The sequence below is a fragment of the Saccostrea cucullata genome, unplaced genomic scaffold, assembly GCF_032062105.1.
Source record: "Saccostrea cucullata isolate Sc308-1 unplaced genomic scaffold, CSIRO_AGI_Scuc_v1 ctg157, whole genome shotgun sequence".
In the NCBI taxonomy this organism is placed as follows: Eukaryota; Metazoa; Mollusca; class Bivalvia; order Ostreida; family Ostreidae; genus Saccostrea; species Saccostrea cuccullata.
This window is the reverse complement of record NW_026918429.1, coordinates 1,293,085-1,310,980: the sequence shown is the minus strand read 5'-3', so window position 1 is coordinate 1,310,980 and position 17,896 is coordinate 1,293,085. Positions and strand designations below refer to the sequence as shown.

The following is a 17,896-nucleotide window of genomic DNA, read 5'->3' as shown; positions in this document are numbered from 1 at the left end:
AGAGAAATTTTCTGTTAACAGTATATTCATACAATATCGTTTTAAATATATGTGGGAATTAAATATCAATTAATCAATTTACAAGCATATGTATTCCCCATCTCATCTAAGTTTCATTACATGAACATCAGAATCAACTTCATCATTACAAAATTTGTATTTCAAAGCGAAGATTGATTTTCTTGCTCAAAATTTCCAAGACAAAATGAAAATTTTAAGGACAATATATAGTATCAATCACATTATGTTTGCATAATGCAGCATGCACTCAGAAAATTTGATTCTTACATTCATGAAAGTACTTAATGATATAGATATAATATTATCATGGTGTCTTTTATCTAAACATGCTTTTAATGATCACTAGGACCCTACTCCTAAAGCTAAACAATTTCCAGGGAACAATATAATGGCCGACTCCCCTTCCCACTTCACCACTCATACTTACATCCACACTACATGCTGATCTTCTCATTTATGACACCCTTGAATCTTCATATGTTCAAAATATATTTTAATCAAATATGAATACCTATAATAACAATATTCTATATAGGATTGAATAGGATTTAAATGATTGTTAAATCTGAAGCTTCAAGAGCATCCATACACAAAGTTGTGATCTCTTTGTCCACAGTAACCTTGCCTCTTGAGTTATTACCTTGATTCAAAATCAACATCAGCTTTAGGTTACAGGGAATAACATATTAAAGTTTGAATCCATTTCAATCATGGATAAAAAAAAATTGGCAAAACCATGACATATAGCCTAGCTACCTTGCTAAAGCTTATATGTCTTACAACAATTGTGTAACATACAAATATTAACAGACATCTTGGTTATTTCAATTCAGTAAAATACACAAACTTGAATTCAAGTTTATAAAACAAAAGCACAATATAACTTGATTTATGTTTGGTCCCTATCTTCATTCAAGCATTAATGGTCAATGTCTAAATAGACATGGATAATTGAATATCTTTATACAAGAATCCACAAAATCACATTTTTTTTTAATTCAACAAAACTCTGAATGAAATTATGCTGTAAGTGCATGAATTTAATTCAAGATGTTTCTAAACCCTCATATAATATGGGTGATAAAGAAAACTGAAAATAATACAAAAATACACACACACACATATACAGGATATTACATGCAGTATTCAACTAAACTTCTTTTATTTTTTTTTTCTTGATTTTTTTGTTTTACATTAAAAAAAAACTCTTGGTCCCTCTACTTCTCTTCATGCAAAATGAAACTTTAACAACAACAAAAATATCAATTGATATATACAATGTTAAATACACAGGTCTGGCTTTACAACCTTTCAGTCTGCATCTAAGATTGATGATAAAAAAAATCAGAAAACTATGTACAAACAACAACAACATTATAATACAAAAAACATACATCTGGTTTTAACCTATACAATCTTTCTAATATAACGCTGGATATTCATGAAGGAAAGAGAGAAATGCAACCTATTAAAAATGATTGGTATACTATTTAAATAAGAATTTCCATCCAAATCAATAAAGAATACTACAAATTTTGTTATTTATTTCTGTTACTCTTTAAATATATACTTGAAAAAATCTTGAATATTTCAGAACACATATTAACATTTGCAAAGAAAATACACAAAACATTTATTTAATTACACTTTTAAAATACTTAGAACATAAAAAATCACATACTAAGAGAAACATACAAACACAAAATTCAGAGGAAAACCATCTCATTATCTATATACATGATTTTGTTGCCATGGTTCAAATAATTTCAATAAACAGTAATGTTTATGAAAATCATATATTTACAATAATATTCAAGTCACATTCTAAGTAATGAATCTGAAGTTTAAAAAAGAAAATCCACAACAAATAAATGTCATTAGAAAAGAACTATATTCTACAAAAATACTATACCTCTATAAGCACATGAAATGGAAATTATTTACAAAACTTGGCATATGTGATGTATTAAGGTATGCATGTAACATGTATAAATCAACTCATCATTTAAAATACCATACTGGTATTGTTCATGATGAAAATGGTGAGGATAATAAACATGATTGGTCAAAAAATGGAAATAAAAAAATAATGCTGGCAATTTCCAACATTATATCATCATAAACACTCTTTCATATAAGTCTTAGTTTAGGTACGGGAACTGTTAGGTGTAACAAATTTTGACAAAATAATAAATGTCATTTTTTCATCCATATTGTGCTTCTTCCACATTCTGTAAGAATAGAAATATACACAATCATTCACACAACACAATTTTATGATAGTACAACTTATCAATGTTGTTGATAAGAAAACACAAGATGCTGTGTTTAACAGTGATTAGCACATCTGCCCTAAGACACAGAATACGGAGTTGATTCTTATATCACTGGTTTGAGTCCCACAGCAGGAATTAGATGAGACTGGATAAACCATTGTCCCATATAACACTTAAGTGCTGGTAGGAAAAAGATCCTAAACTGCTCAAGGCCATGAGTGCCGAGTTGAAGTCTAAATTTGCAGCTATCCACTGGAAGTCTTCATGACGACTCCGTATGAATGAAAAATTCTCATGCAGGATGTTAAACATCAAAAATAAAAAATGTCATTAATTTTTGAAGAATTTGTTAATATCCACCCTTTGGCTTATGTAAGCTTTAAATCAAACAATTCAGTTTATTGCATTACCTGGTCATTTTAAGTTTTCCCAAACTTTTTTCTAACATTTTTCTTTTTAGTTGCTGTCTTGCTTTGATTCTCTGAGGCATGATATGTTGCAGTCATTGAAAATATCTTATGATCCATTGCTTGCTTTTCCTGCAGCGACATTTAATTTAATATTATAAAAAAATTTCACAAGAACATTACATACATGTATAATTATTTTTTTGTTCAATCAATAAAATAAGCATTTGTAGTTTTTTTGTGCGATATAAAATACACACAGAACCATGTAGAGACAAGACTTATATACACTGATATTTTAGAGTTGTTTTAATTCAACCAAATGATGTTGGAATGAAATTCTTTTGGGGGGGGGGGGTATTTTGGTATCATTTCCCACACTTTATCTTAACATTGGTAAATACACGAGAACTGAGTGATATGGAAAAACAACACTTGTTATTATTATGTTCTTCATTCCCAATCATCAGATATGTTCATCATTTGTTGGAAAGGGGGTGGGTGCACAACTGAGAGATGTAAACTCCCTATGCACACGATAAAGGTCTATAAGTACATAAGTAAGGGAAGTTGACAATTGAAAAGTTACAGTTAATACGTTTATCATAAAGCTTTGTTTTTAGATTACTATAAATGTCTTTTACTAGTAAAATATTCCAATATAAAACAGGTGTCAGACTTTGTGATGTCTTTTTATTTTGAGTCCGCTAGGATATACGAGGGTCATTCAAAAAGTTTTGTCCTTAGTGGAATAAAAAAATAAGGTCATAATATAATTTGCATTTCTTTATTTCATTCCTTCAAAGTACTCTCCTTTCACACGTATACACTTTTTTAGCAAATCACTGAAAATTCTTATATTGTTTGATGAATTGCAGAGCCAAGTGATGACATAGGTTATAGCGTGCTAAATTCTTTTAAGTTTTGGGGGAGAAAAAAGTCACAAGGGGAAAGATCTGGAGAGTAAGCAGGATGGGGGATGACATTAACCCCTTATTTACACTGTTGTAATTTGGACTTGTGGTAAATACATGAGAAAAGACCTTTAATACCAGTTTTTGGACGTTTGTTTTTGTATTGTTGCTTAAGTTTATGCAAAATTTTACATTTGTACATCTTTCCAGTAATACCTCTCTTCAATAGGAAATTGCATCAAAGAAAATGGCATAAAGAATCTTCTTTGTGCTCTGACAGCGTTTGGCTATCACTGGAAGCTTTCCATGTTTTGTCATCCAGACTTTATTATGAAACTTTCTCTGCGGCTAAAAATAATGAACCCACGTTTCATCTCCTGTTACTAAGTCTGAAAATAGTCGATTTTTCCTCTTTTTGAATAGTTTGATTATTTTCTTCGCACATGAAACACGACTGCTTTCACAGTAAATGATTATCCACCTTGCAGATATCTTCCTATAACCGAGATCTATTGTAAGAATTTTATTAACTGCTCCCATTGATATCCCTACTATTTGAGCTAAGTCCTTAACAGTGTATCTTCCCTCTTTCTCTACTAAATATTTGATGTTTAGCAAGTATTTTGCATTACTAACTGTTTTTGTCTTTTACATCATCTTTAACATTTTCTCTCCCATCTTCAAAAACGGTTCTGAAACAGCTGTTTGTCTCCATAGATATTGTGTACCTCTTCGAATGTTTCCTTTGCTGATTTTTTAAGTTTAGCACAGGCTTTTATGTAGCTTCTCATTTCTGTTGTTGTATTTACCTTCTTCCCCATGATAAACTATCCGTGTAGTCTATATATAATTCTTCAAAAACTGAAGCAATTCTTTTTCTGCAAGGACAGTGTGGTTGATAATGAATTCAATGAACCATAACAAGTGTGTTTGAAGTGATCTACGTTCAAATTTTTATGTAGGACTTGGGAGGACAAAATTTTTTGAATGACCCTCGTATATTCACATGTATCAGAGAATGGATTTTACTAAATTTAGTATTAGATAGTAAGAATTCTGTTTTGATGTTTTAAATGTAAAAATGTATATTTTCATACATGTATCTGGGAAAATAACAACTTCAAAAGTATATTTTTAGATGGTTACCTCAATAAAATCTTGTATGAATCTGACTGTGTGGTAAATATGTTTTACACACAGAGTGCTGCAGATAATCTCAGACAGTCTCTTCCTGTGACCACCAACAGACACATTCTCATCTTCTAAGCTTCCCTGGGGCCAGAATTCTTCATCATATATATAATCCAGCAACTGTTGATTTAAGGATATAGTATTGTCATGCCCTGATAAGCATCTATGAATGAATATCTTCAGTGCCTCAGCTAGCACTTCAAGGTGACCTACATAACTACCTCCAATAGTTTCAAGTTTTCCTTTTCCTTCCGGTGGCAGGTCTTCTCTGTATTTTAAATCCAAAGTTTCAAGAATGGTTTCTCCATTTAATTCCTCCAACTTCACGTACAGACTGACAACATGACATAGTTTCACTGCATCCTCTGGCTCTGGTAGGAGGCGTTTGTATCCCTTGTGGAATATAGCAATGTCTTTCCAACTTTCAAGATACTCAGTAAGAGGTAAACTTGGATCTCCTTTTGTTTTCTTTAAGAGAGACAAAGACATTCCAAGAACTGTCATGAGGATAGTGATTTGGGAACTGTCACTGTCTTTTTTCTTTAATATTCCTTTTAAAACATGTTGTGGAAGCTTTTCCTGGGGGATAGATTTCCTTATACTTTCAAGCAACTGTATGGTATTTTGGAATAATTCATCAACGAACAAAATTCTTGGAAATGTTGATGGTACAGAGATGTATGGTTTCCCCAATATTAGTCCATGTGCTAGCTCACTCTCTATTTTTTGTAGATCATAGCATCGATCTTTTCCTTCTCCAAAATCTGATTTACACTGTGAATACCTTAGTATTCTATCACCTTTATCCCCTTCTTTACACTCGGAATATAGGAGTGTTTCATCATCCCAGGAAGTGAATGTTATGATATCCTTGGAGGAAAGCTCCCACAATGAAGTTGATTTAATTCGAGATTGTCCATCACCAACCATTAAAAAGTTGAGAGACTGAGCATCAGTTGTGGAAGCTAGATGCAAACAGGAATCTATGAAAAAATTATGAACTTTCACCAACTCTAGCAGCACTTTTTGTATCACAGAGTTTTCATCAGTGATGATGCATTTGATGACTTTGCTGTTGGAAGATAAAATGTCCTTTTCCTGAAATGGGGTCTCTAGTTGCTCATTTTGTTTTGTTAACAACTCATTCCATGATGCTTTGAATTCCTCAAACCTTTTCTTCAGAAGGCGCCTTCTTGTTTCATCATTTTCCATTCGGAAAAACTTCTCAATTGTTTCTTCTTTACAATCAACCTTTTTCATTTTGTAACTTCCAATGGAAACAGTTGACTGATGCCATCTCAATATTGGCAAAATGTATTTTGGCAAATCTAATCTGTCTTCTTTCTTCAAAATCAAACTTAAAAATGGATACTCTTTTGAGTTCTCTTCAGAAAAAACCTGTGCTTTCAGTGCATCCTTAATTGCTGGAGATGTCATTCGGAAAAGTCTTGGTAACATCAATTCTTTTTCTTGTGGACCTTCTATCTCAGACACCTCCAATATCTGGCACTCCAAAGAAGAAAGATCTATTTCTTGTTTTTTGCAAAGTGATCTTCTAGCTTCCATTAGGCTTTTGTATTTCTCTTTTAGTACTTTATGAATACCTGCCTGGAAATGCTTTTCAAGTTGTTCCCTATCTTCATTGGTTTTGCAAGTATTTGGAGCACTGCTTTTTGTAAATAGAATACACATATCATAGATAGCTACATGAATTAATGTACACTGCTCTTCGTCATTCATTTGTGTCAGCGTTTTGATACATCTCCACTCCTCTTGCAGAATTTCAGATAACATTTCTTCTGTTTCCTCCTCCTTTTTCAAAGAAAGTGCTGTTCTAATTCTCTCAGGATCAGAAAAGTTAGCAGCGAGTGATAAAGCAATACAGCCATGAATGAAAAATTGCAGTAGATGATACACTATTGGTGAAAGATTTCCAACTGGAATCATGTTTTGTCTTGATTTTTCATATCCAATTTTTCTCTTCTTCATGATTTTTTCTGGATTTTGTTCATGTGTCTTCCATGGTGTATTACACTCTGGACAAATACCATGTGAACTAAAGAATCTTGTTTTACAAGATGTGCAGAGTTGAACATTGCAGTCAAAAGACTCATCAGCCTTGATTACATCCATTCCTGGTAGATACTTAGAACTGATGTGACTAGGATCTGTCAACATGCTGTGCCATATATTTCCAGTTTCTCCTTTGAAGATGATCAAAACCAACAAATGAGTTAACACGGAAACAATTTGTGTATCTGGTGCTTTTGTCTGAGTGTTAAGATGGAATAATGGATGCTTGAAATCTGTAATCTTCAAAACCAAATTTGCAACTTGACATTGAGTTTTTGGAAGTCCATCCTTAAGCATTTCAAATATTTTTGCTGAGGTAGACTTCTGTGTGTCGCTCATTTCCACTAGTTGACCTTTCAAGTAAAAGGCATTTAAAAGATTGCCAACAAACAGAAACATTTTTTCATAATTTTTCAGCACTTCTGCAACAATTTCCTTCATGTGTTTTTCTTCTCTTTCTTCCATCTGTAATAATGCTTGCTCAAATTCTTTGTTGTCATTTTCATACTGTGATATTGGATGAAATGTCATGTTCTTTGACAGAAAGAGTGAATTCCATCCTAATGTCTTCAAAACTGGTAAGTGCTCCTCCAAACTGTTTGAACATTTTTTAAGATCATTCAGTCCTACTGCTGAATTCAAACATTTCAGTAAATACACAAGAATACACTGTGTTCTTTGAGCTCCAAAATAATTTTCTTCATCACCTGTCTCCATTAATGCATTAATAGTTTTTGTGATAATTGGAAATGCATTTCCATTCATGTCATTTTCTTTAAGAAGGTTAACATACACATTTAACAGTGTCCGAAGATAGGCAACTGATGCAACCAGACTTAAAGAACATCCCTTTTGACTTCTTATGACAGATGTAGCTTTAAAAGCCAATTCGAAAATTTCATGTGCACTTCCCCCTATAATTAATAAACTTTCTTTGTTGACTTTGCACGCATACAAATTTTGAAAAATAGTCACCATCTGGGATGAAAGAATTGAATCCGAGTCCTCATTTTTGCATTGAGCTTCTATACACTTATTCAGAGCATGTAAATATCCATCTTCAAGTTCCAAAGCCTTATTTTCAATTAAATTAAATATGGTGTCTTCTTCATTTTCCACTTCTATGATTATTTCTAAAACAGGACAAAGAAACCTCAGACTTCTGTCAGGCACAGATTCATCGGCAATGGATGATAGAAGCAATTCAACAGTCATGTTCTGTTCTGGATTGATTGCAATGCTTCTTGAGAGGTACAAACATACCAATCGCTGTAGTTTGATGATGTTTACCTTCTTTTCACACTCCATAAATTTGATTTGTGACAGCATTAATCTGAACATTTCATTGCTTTCAAGTTCTAGACCTTCAGACAAATGGTTTCCAAATATTGATAAAACCTGCACAGCATCTTTACTATCTAGAGAAAGGATAGTCTGAGCTACATCATTGCAGAATCTCAGCATATGGAGAGATGAAGGGTTTAGTGAAATTTCTGCAAAAAGTGGAAGAACACCACTAACTAAGTACTGCCATTCCCGAATAGAAGAAAATTTCTCCAAAAGTGCTGTAGTTGGTAAAAATATTTTGCACAGTTTATCAACAAACACATCTCTCTCCTCCTCTGTGGTAATCTCAACTGACTCTGAATCGTTCTCTGCTGGAATTTCTACAGTTAGTAGCATAGGACTTTCTGATTCATCTGCAGTTTCTTCTTCAACAAGATCATTTTCAGGGGCTTCCTCCATTCCATGAAGAATTTCATCAATAGAAACATCTGTATCCTTTTTCACAATACTCATGACTTGGACAATTGAATCTAAAACACTACCATACACCCACTGTAAAACATGAAGATGTGTAACTTGTAACAGAAAATCATTTTGCAAATCTTTTGCACCAAACAGTGTGTGTGCCCATTTTATCACTCCTATTCTCTCTTCTTCAGTCAGATGTCCCTTCTTTTGTGAAGTATTCATAAGTGAAAAATCATGTAGATATTCAGGTAATTTCTCAGGATAATCAACTTCACTGTATTCCATTAAATCCTGTTCAACAATATCTTTGTACTTTGACACAAGTTCTATGAACAAACTTTTAGGAATTTCATCATCTTCGTCAAGTTCACAGGAAATCTTTAGCTGTTTCAATGTGTTCAAGAAGTCGTCTTTTATTTTTTCAATCCTAGTCAAGATGACAAAACTGAAAGGTAGAATCAAATTTAGTCTTTCTGAACTGCAGGTGTAACACTCTGGACCAGACTGATCTGGAATTTCTGTGATGTTCATTAAACTATCTTTGAAAGTTAGACTTCTCCACAAAGCAAATCTGTCCGATTGGCCACCATCTTTTAAGAAGATACTCTGAAGTGCATTGGCCTCTTCAAGTTTGAAAATAATCTTGCACAGAGGATTTTTGATTAAACCTAGGAGGTATTGTTCCAGAGCATGCATGTAGCATGATGCTTTTAAAAGAGCGTGTTTGTCACAAGCAACCTCTCTTTGCCATTCCACAATATGTTTCTCAGCTTCTTTTTGAATATTGGAAAATACCAATTCCTCCAAAGCAGCTAAAGTGTCCTCCGATTCCTGGACATTACAAACAATTTTCATCATCTTCTCTGCAGTGTGACCTGTTCCAACATACTGTATTGTTGTAAAAGCCCAAAAGATGTACTCTTTTAAGGTGCCTGTCATGGGTCTTCTATTTTCCAACACTTCCATAACAGATAGGTTCATCATTTCTGTTAAAGGTGTTCTAGGCTCACGAAGTGTGTCCAACATGGCCAGTTTCCAGTCAGAAAGAAAGTTTATTTGAGTCACTGTTCTATGCTTATCTTCCTGTCTTTCCAAATGACAAATAATACAAACATTCTTTAACCCTGTCACTTTCTTTGAAGAGTTCCTTTTGCAATTTTCTATGGTCGATTTTGCTAGAAGAATATGGTCAAAATCTTCTACTACATTGCAGTGAAGAAGTAGTTGGCATGAATTCGATTCAAAAAAATGCTGTATCTTCTGACTTAAGTGCTTTTCTGATTTGAAGTTTCCTAACTTTTCAGTAACTGCTCCCTCTGGAATTTCTGAGTTCAGAATGGAGAGGACATCCGTGTCGAAAGTAAAAACAGCCACTAAAGATCCACTTGACATTGTTTCTGTTGAAGCATGTATTTGGTCTAAAAACTTAAGAAGTCCGCTATGTATTGGTAATGACAAGTATTCTTTTTCTAGCCTTCTGACTGTGTTAGCTTTTGTTTTCCAAAGCTCAGAATATTTCAGTCGAAATACAGCTTCTGGCATAGTTATCCAGAGCAAATGAATCTGACATTTTTGAATAATCATCTGTTCATCCTCATCATTTTCCTCTTTTTGTACTTTTAGCACAATGGATGATAAAATATTTTCTCCCGATATTGCAAATACATCATCAGGTTCAAACGAATAGCCTTCAATTTTGCTGAAATCTGCAATTAAATCTGCAAGTCCATTTCTTATGTTTATTGCCATTTCATTCATCATGTCTTCAAATCTGAATTGTTGTTTTTCAAATCTATTCAGGAATGGAGGGTCTGAGTAGTCCAATTTTGATTCTTCTACCAGGACAATGCATTTGAAGTCTTCGTGAACATGACACATTGGATTACTGTATGGACCAAGTGCCACTCTACAATTTTTCTTGCTTCCAACAACAGTGTAGTTTTGGTTCAGCATGTCATACAGACTTCCGTATATATTTTCCAAGTCTTTTAAAATCAAGATGTAACCTTGTTCCATGCACAGTATTATTCGACTTAAGATGCGGTAGTTGTAATCATCAGTTAAATCCTCTTCAAACTGACTTCCAAATATAACCACATGCTGACGTTCCATTTCTTTGATTTTATCTTCTAGGACACTTAGAACAGCATCACCATTCGTGATCAACATTAAATGTCTGCTTTGTTGATCCACCAGGTTGTCTTGTATTAGTTCTAATACATCAATGTCTGTTTGAGTTTCTGATGGTAAGCATTGTTCAAAGGCTGATAGCATTGACCTTCTCATTTCAAATGAAAGTCCTCCAAGATTTCTCAAAAGGCCAACAAGAATTACTTGATCAATACCTTCCATTTGCTTATCAAGAATTCCTTTTCCTATGTATTTAGTCAATGAGTAAAAGTCTCTCAACCCATGGAAATTCTTGTATTGCTGATTCTTGTTGTATGTACAATAAGCAATTGATAGCTTATTCAAAAGCTGCTTTACATCTTCAGTCATTTTTGTAACTTTGTCTTCCTTTTTCTTGACTGAAAATTTTGTAGCTTGTGTTGGGTCAGGCTGACTCATTAGGGACATTGTAATTGATAGAGAAGTTTCATACAACTCCTTTTCATCCATTTCTGGTCTGGACAGATGAATTGCTCTGTTCATTTTTGCTGCATCAAGGGCCCAGTTTGAAATTCCAACTACAGCAACATCTGGAGTAACTTGATTTTCTGGTTCCAAAAGACTGTGAAGTACTTTTAAGGGATTGAATCTAGAAATTTCAGCTAAACCAATTTCATCAAGAATTACAACTGACATCACATCATCTGACTGGTTGTGCTTTTGATAATTTTTTGCTTTCTCAAAGACTTTAATAATTCCATCAGATGTTGATGATTCTGATCCTTGAAATGACACACAGTACAGCTGTGGTAAAGCTTTGAAGAATGGATCTGAGGAGTCCTTTCCTCTGAGATTACTTCGTATGAGCTGCATTGACAATGATTTGCTGCATCCAGGTTTTCCAACGACAAAAACTGGTATACGATTCAATATGCAAACCAAAATCACGAATACATTTTCTCTAAGGGCTGTGTTTTTAGCTGTGCCCATTGGCATTTCCATTCTCTTTAAGATATCATTTTGCTGATCAATAATAATCTTCTCAACTTTTCCTTCCCCGTTTAATTGCAAGTCTGGCACCTCGCTACAACACTGTGCAACCTTCTCTCTATATTGCTTCCTGACATCGTTACTAGGAAAGCGGCTGTGGTAACAAATACTTAGTGCAAGTATAATTGCTTGTATATTAATCTTGTAGGGTTCGTATATATGGGTTTTATCCTTCATTTTAAGCATTTTTACAAACCACTGAACAAGTCGTCTGCATCTTTCAACATCTCTCAAGCTTACACAGCAGTCACTCCCCTCTTCACTTTGAACAAATTGTTGAGACATTGTTAATAAATTGACGAGCAATTTCTCTAATTTTCCCAAATTCAATCCTTCCTGGACCATTCTTTCTATGTATGCTTTTTCATCTTCTTTCTTTAAACTGCCATAGTCCCAGACATAATCAATCATTGTTTCTGGAAGAGGATGTACTCTGTATACTAGTTTTGACAACTGATCTGTTTTAATTTTCCCCTGAAGTCCAGACGTAAAAACAGAACTGTCTGATCTTAATCTGTATGGATTACATGCTGCAAGGATTTTCATATTTGGAGATAAAAGTGTCCCTTTACACCTGTGATGACATACAATGTCACAGATCTGCCCTAGATGATCACAAGTGTTTATTTCATCCAAAAACAACCAAATGCTTTTTCTGAAGTTTGTCTTTGCTTTGAAATCAGATTCAAAAACTTTTTTGACTATCATCTCTTCTGTCACCCCTGCATGAATACTCAAGACTTGAAAATCAATTTGGCACACCACTGAGAGATACCGGATCAATGAAGTCTTTCCACAACCTGTCTCCCCCATGATCACAATTGGCTGGTGGCCTTTTAATCTCAACACGATCAACACCATCTTTAACAAATTGTCAGGGGTCAGTGCATATCGTTTTGAAATTTTACCAAGTGCAGTATCAATTTCAGATGGATGCTGAACAAGTTTCAGTAGGATTGCTTGCAACTGTCTTTCCTCTTGTTTGCTAAAATCCTCCAATTTTTTCTTTAACTGGCTTTCAAAAAGGTTTGATATTTGTTTTGGCACTTTGTCCTTACATCTGTATAAAGCAGAAACAGTCTGCAAATCGTGATGGAAAAGGACCATCAAATGATTACTGTCCTCCCATCTTATCATTCCTTCTGTTCTTTTAGCCAAAACCTCTGCACAAGTCATGGAACTAGCTTGTTTTACATGCTTTGATGAATCCATTACTTCTATTGACGCAATTTGAGCAGATCTACATGCATTGATTGATCTTGATGAAAAATCAATAGACATATTTTTCAGAGCAGTAACAAGTTCACTTTTCACGGACTGATGCTGGATATTTGATGTTCTAAAAAATACACTGGATGACAATTTCTTTAACTGATCTGCAAGGACTCCTAAAAATATATTAACAACAGTGTATGACAGGTCCCCAGATGCTGAGAAATGCTTCTGAAGTAGGTTTCTGCACACTAAGGGAGATAATGGCTTGACTTTTGCATTTCCTGTTAAGTAAACATCTGCTTGATCCAATTGTCCTAAATCAAGCAACTGCAAATAATGACAAACAACTTGTACGGGACTGTTGACTTCTTGGCAAACATATATGTCACTGTAATTTCCCCATGTTAGATTCTTTCGCTTGAAGCAAGTCACAGTTGGTAAAGAATTGCACAAAGTCTGATTGACAGAGTTTGCTATCTCTACACAAATGTGGTCCGTTTGTAAGGCAAAGGCAGATTTCCGTGCTGACACAAATCTTAAAACAACCAATTCAAATAAAAAGGAATCAAGTTCAGATGGCTCATCAACTGGACCAACATCTATATGCAGGATATGATATGGTTTAATTGCAAGCCTCATCAATTGCTCAACTATATTTTCCCTGTTAAATATTCCACTGATATGTAAAGTTACTTTGCCCATGTCTTTCTGCAAAGCAAGTTTATGAATTTCTTCACTTTTCCCTAAACCTGGAACATCTGATGTTACAGTTATTACTTTTGGGTACTTTTCACCCAAAAAATCTTGCAACTCATTCTCAGTGATAGGTTTTGGTCGCATCACAAAATCTGCAAATTTTTCAAGAAATGGATGGTGGCTGCTCCCTCGGCATAACAATGCAAGATGAAAGGATTTATTTCCTTCTGTAAGCCGTAAACTGTCAATTAGATGGTCTTGTGTTTCATGAGTCAGAAGTTCAATATTTGCAATTGAAAACAGTTGGTCAATATTGCATTTCATACATCGATTCAAAAACAGTGTAATTTCATCAGAAGAGGTGTTTCTGTTGCATAAAAGAATATTATTTGCCAATGGTACTTTTTGAGTTGTATTCCAGTGTAAAGCTAGCAATGTTCTCACAACAAGAGGACTGCCTGGTTCCAGAGCAGCCACGTATAACCGTCCTGCTTGCACAATTTCCGAGAGTTTGCTTCTTGGCTTTTTATCAAACATCTTATCACCCTTTGGTATTAGGTATGTCCAAATGCTCTCTAAAGTTTCACCCAATACTTTAAGAATTTTCTCTGGGCTGCTGTCCTCTACATCTTTCTTGAATACACTCAAAATATTTTCTACATCTTTCACATCTGGATTGATGAATTTCAGTATCGTAATTACCGATTCTTTGTTCTTTCCATACTTTGAAAAATGATACAAGATTTGAAGCTGGTCTGAATAAATGTAATTCATCAGATAATACTTTCTGCGACATTCATTTAAAATTCTGCACCAATCTTCATACTTTGATTTCATTTGGTTAAGAAGGTCTCTTAATTCTTCTTTCCTAATCTTTTTACGGTCAAATGTTGCAAATTGAAAATGACCTGCTTCTTTCAGGAGTACACACATATCACATATATTCAATGCAATATCAATCAGCCCAATGAAAGATGGCAGATACTCTTTCCTGCTTGGTGAAGTCATTGTTTTTCCTTGTTTCTCCTCTGTGTTGATAATCAAAAGTGATCTGCTTCTTAAGTCATTCAGATACGCCTTTGAATAGGTGTGAGTTTTTTTATCTTGTTTATATTCAACAGCCAAATCACACTCTTTTTCCTTTAATAAGAAAGAGAATTTTCCACGCTGAACAATGCTTTCAACAATTTCCTTTGTGTGCTCACCTCTATTTGCCACATGATTGTAAAGAGCCTTCAAACTATGAAGATTGCTGGAACACTCATGTATCTTTTGTTCAACATTCTTAATCCCACTGCTTTCTAAAGATCTGTATATGGCGGTGAAAAATCCTTTGATGTTTTCATCATATTTCTGCTTCAGTAGTGGTTGAAGAAATCTCTTTCACTTCAATTAGATCTGAAACTGTAGACTCTCTGACATATTGCTCTGAATGCTCCTCTACAGCATCAATTAAATTTCTTATGTCTTCATCTACGACTGTCTGTAGAAATTCTATCAGCAGGGATGATCTTTGGAGTTCTTCTAATACTGCTAGCATATTACCATCTACAAAGTTGACTACCTTTTCAACTAGCTTCAATGATTCACCAATTTGAAATATTGTCAATTCCTCCACTTCTCCTTCTAGAAGCCTTTCATACTCTGACAAAGCATCCTGGAAACTTTGATCTTTTGTGACATCCACTTTGAAAGCATTCAACACCATTTTAACCAACTGAACTTGTTCATTTTGTGTTTCGAATTTACTGAATTTTTCGAGAGCTTCATGAACTCTGACAGTTGCTTTACGACAACAGATTCTTTGAGCTAATTCTAATTCTGGGATAATATCTGAATTTTCTAGATTTTTCTGAACAGTTACCACATGAGTGTCTTCGCCAGAGAGTAATGGTGACCAAAATTCTTGAAATCTTTGAAGAACATTGACAGATAAAAATTGAAGAAATTTATGTCCCTTTCGCAACTCTGTTATGATCTGACTCTCTGAATCATCTTCATTTTCTTCAAAGAGTAATGCAATTCCAAGTGAAGATTCTCCCTGATCTTCATCTACTTCAGCTTCAACATCAAGCTCGTGAAAATGCTCACTGGCAATATTCCAGAATACTTCAGATTTCACCACTTCGCGTAGGTTACTGCAGTTTTCCCAAATATCTTTTATTAAATTCTCATAATGGATGAGATTTCTTGCATCTGCAATATTCAAATCTCCTTGGTTCATAATGGAGTTTTTCTCATGAAAAAACTTCATACAAAACATAACACATTCCTTTTTTGGTAAATCTAAGTTCATTCTTTGCTTTATTTCTTCAAAAACATCATTTGTCATCTGCAGGTTTTGAGTTATTGACTCTTTTTCTTTCATAATATCATTCCAGCTCTTTTCAACTTCTTTGCATCCATTTTCATCAACTATTGTAAACAATTTCATGCACAACTTTCTTCTGTCTTGAAGACACTGCAACATTTCAAGCCTTACTGTTTTCTTCTCAACTGCCATTTTTAAATCGATGATTGCTTGCCTGGCTTTCACTGCATATTTGTTCTTAAATATCTCATCCTGTTTCTTCCCTGTGGCGGTTAATACACTTTTCCATAAAAGATGACTACTAGTGATGAGTAGAAATGCTTCTTCAGATCCCATGTCTGTCTGCAATCCAGAACACTCCATCAGTGTTAAAAAATATTGCAATTTCAGCCTGAAAAATAAAATAAACACTGTCAATCCAAGGAATTTTGGACAAAATATTGACATAAAAGGTACTTGGACACAGATTTAAAGTTAATATTTTCTCTGTAATATTACGACTTATATATTTTAATAGCACTTCACGCAAAAATTAATTGAAAATTTTATTTCATTTAAAAGTTATTAAAACTTCAAATTTTTTGGCAGTTATCACATCCTTCACTTTTACAGCAAACTTTATTCTTAGGAAAAGTGGCAATCTTGGATTAATGAAAATATTTAAACTTTAATCCAGAAAAATAATTTTAGTCAAAGTAGAAATGTTAGAAAGCATTTCCAAGTATATTTTGTTGAGTACAGAGTTTAGCAAATCGATCACATGCATCATATTTTTGCATTAAATTGTTGGTGTTTACAATTCACCGGGTGCGTTCAATCGTCAAAGTCTGCTCACCACAGCTGCATGGACTGACAATATATTGTGTGCTTGCTTTGCTTTCAAACATGGGATTTTCTGGATGTTCAAATTTTTCATTTATACAAAATATTTTTCCTATAATTTGAAGGAAGAGAAAATAACTTTTAAAAGTAATTTATTTTTGTGTGAAATGCTGGGACTGAAAACTTTATAACAGAATTTTCAATTTTTGTTAAAAAGAATAATGAAAAAAAGACAATCATATATCTTGATCTATTTGCATGTCTCTTTTTTGTGACATTTTGAAAGATTTCAAAATTTCTTTTTTTAACTGTAAGAGTTCAGCCAGAATTAATACAATTTTACAAAATTTTTAATTTTAATTCCATGGCAACATCATTCATCAAATTAAAAAAAAAACAATTTTGTATCTTTGTTGTACTTGTGTGCCAAGTTATATCATGCATGCCACAAAACTGCTTTAGGATTGATACTTTTTGAAGGCAACACATCTTGGAATCAAAAACTTATTCTTGATATGATTTTTTCTAGGTGTGCATTTACATTGACAGTATACAAAACTGTAAGTTTTTGCCACCAATTTCATTTTAGTAACCACAGCAACATCAATCTTTGAAATTGAAAACCTTGGTTTGGTTTGTGTGCAAATTTATGAATAGGGCTGTTGGAGGAGTCATTTTGAATACAATTTAATTTCTTTAACAAAAGTGTAACTGGGTCAATTAAAGACAGGGCAAAATTGTTTGCAAGTGTAAAAATAAAGCAGGGCGAAACTAACCCTGTATATAGTATTCATGTTAAAAAAAACATTGATCTTCTCATTGTGGCCCCACCCAATGCCAATTAGTCACGATTTGAAGAAACCTAAATATACTACCTTAAGATGCTTTCACATCAACATAAATAATGGCTTTGCTGTTCTTGAAAATTGGTCATCAGAATTTTTTTTTTTTAAAGATGTCTCCCCTCTATATTTTGAAATGATGTGTGTATTTTAATTCCCTTTTTTTAAAAAATGGAGAGAAGACAGAAAACTTTTTGATTAGCATGGTGGCATT

At 33.7% G+C, this 17,896-nt stretch overlaps 1 protein-coding gene across 1 annotated transcript in view; it reads right to left on the bottom strand.

Moving 5' to 3' along the window:
* Window positions 1-2,297: 2,297 nt before the first annotated feature.
* Window positions 2,298-17,896, bottom strand: part of LOC134265870 (uncharacterized) — a 63,831-nt gene continuing 48,232 nt past the window's right edge. Inside the window, 3 exon segments of the mRNA XM_062748099.1 lie at window positions 2,298-2,836; window positions 4,765-15,081; window positions 15,083-16,409. Of these exon segments, the coding sequence (XP_062604083.1) occupies window positions 2,717-2,836; window positions 4,765-15,081; window positions 15,083-16,409 (11,764 nt within the window). The 3' untranslated portion in view covers window positions 2,298-2,716.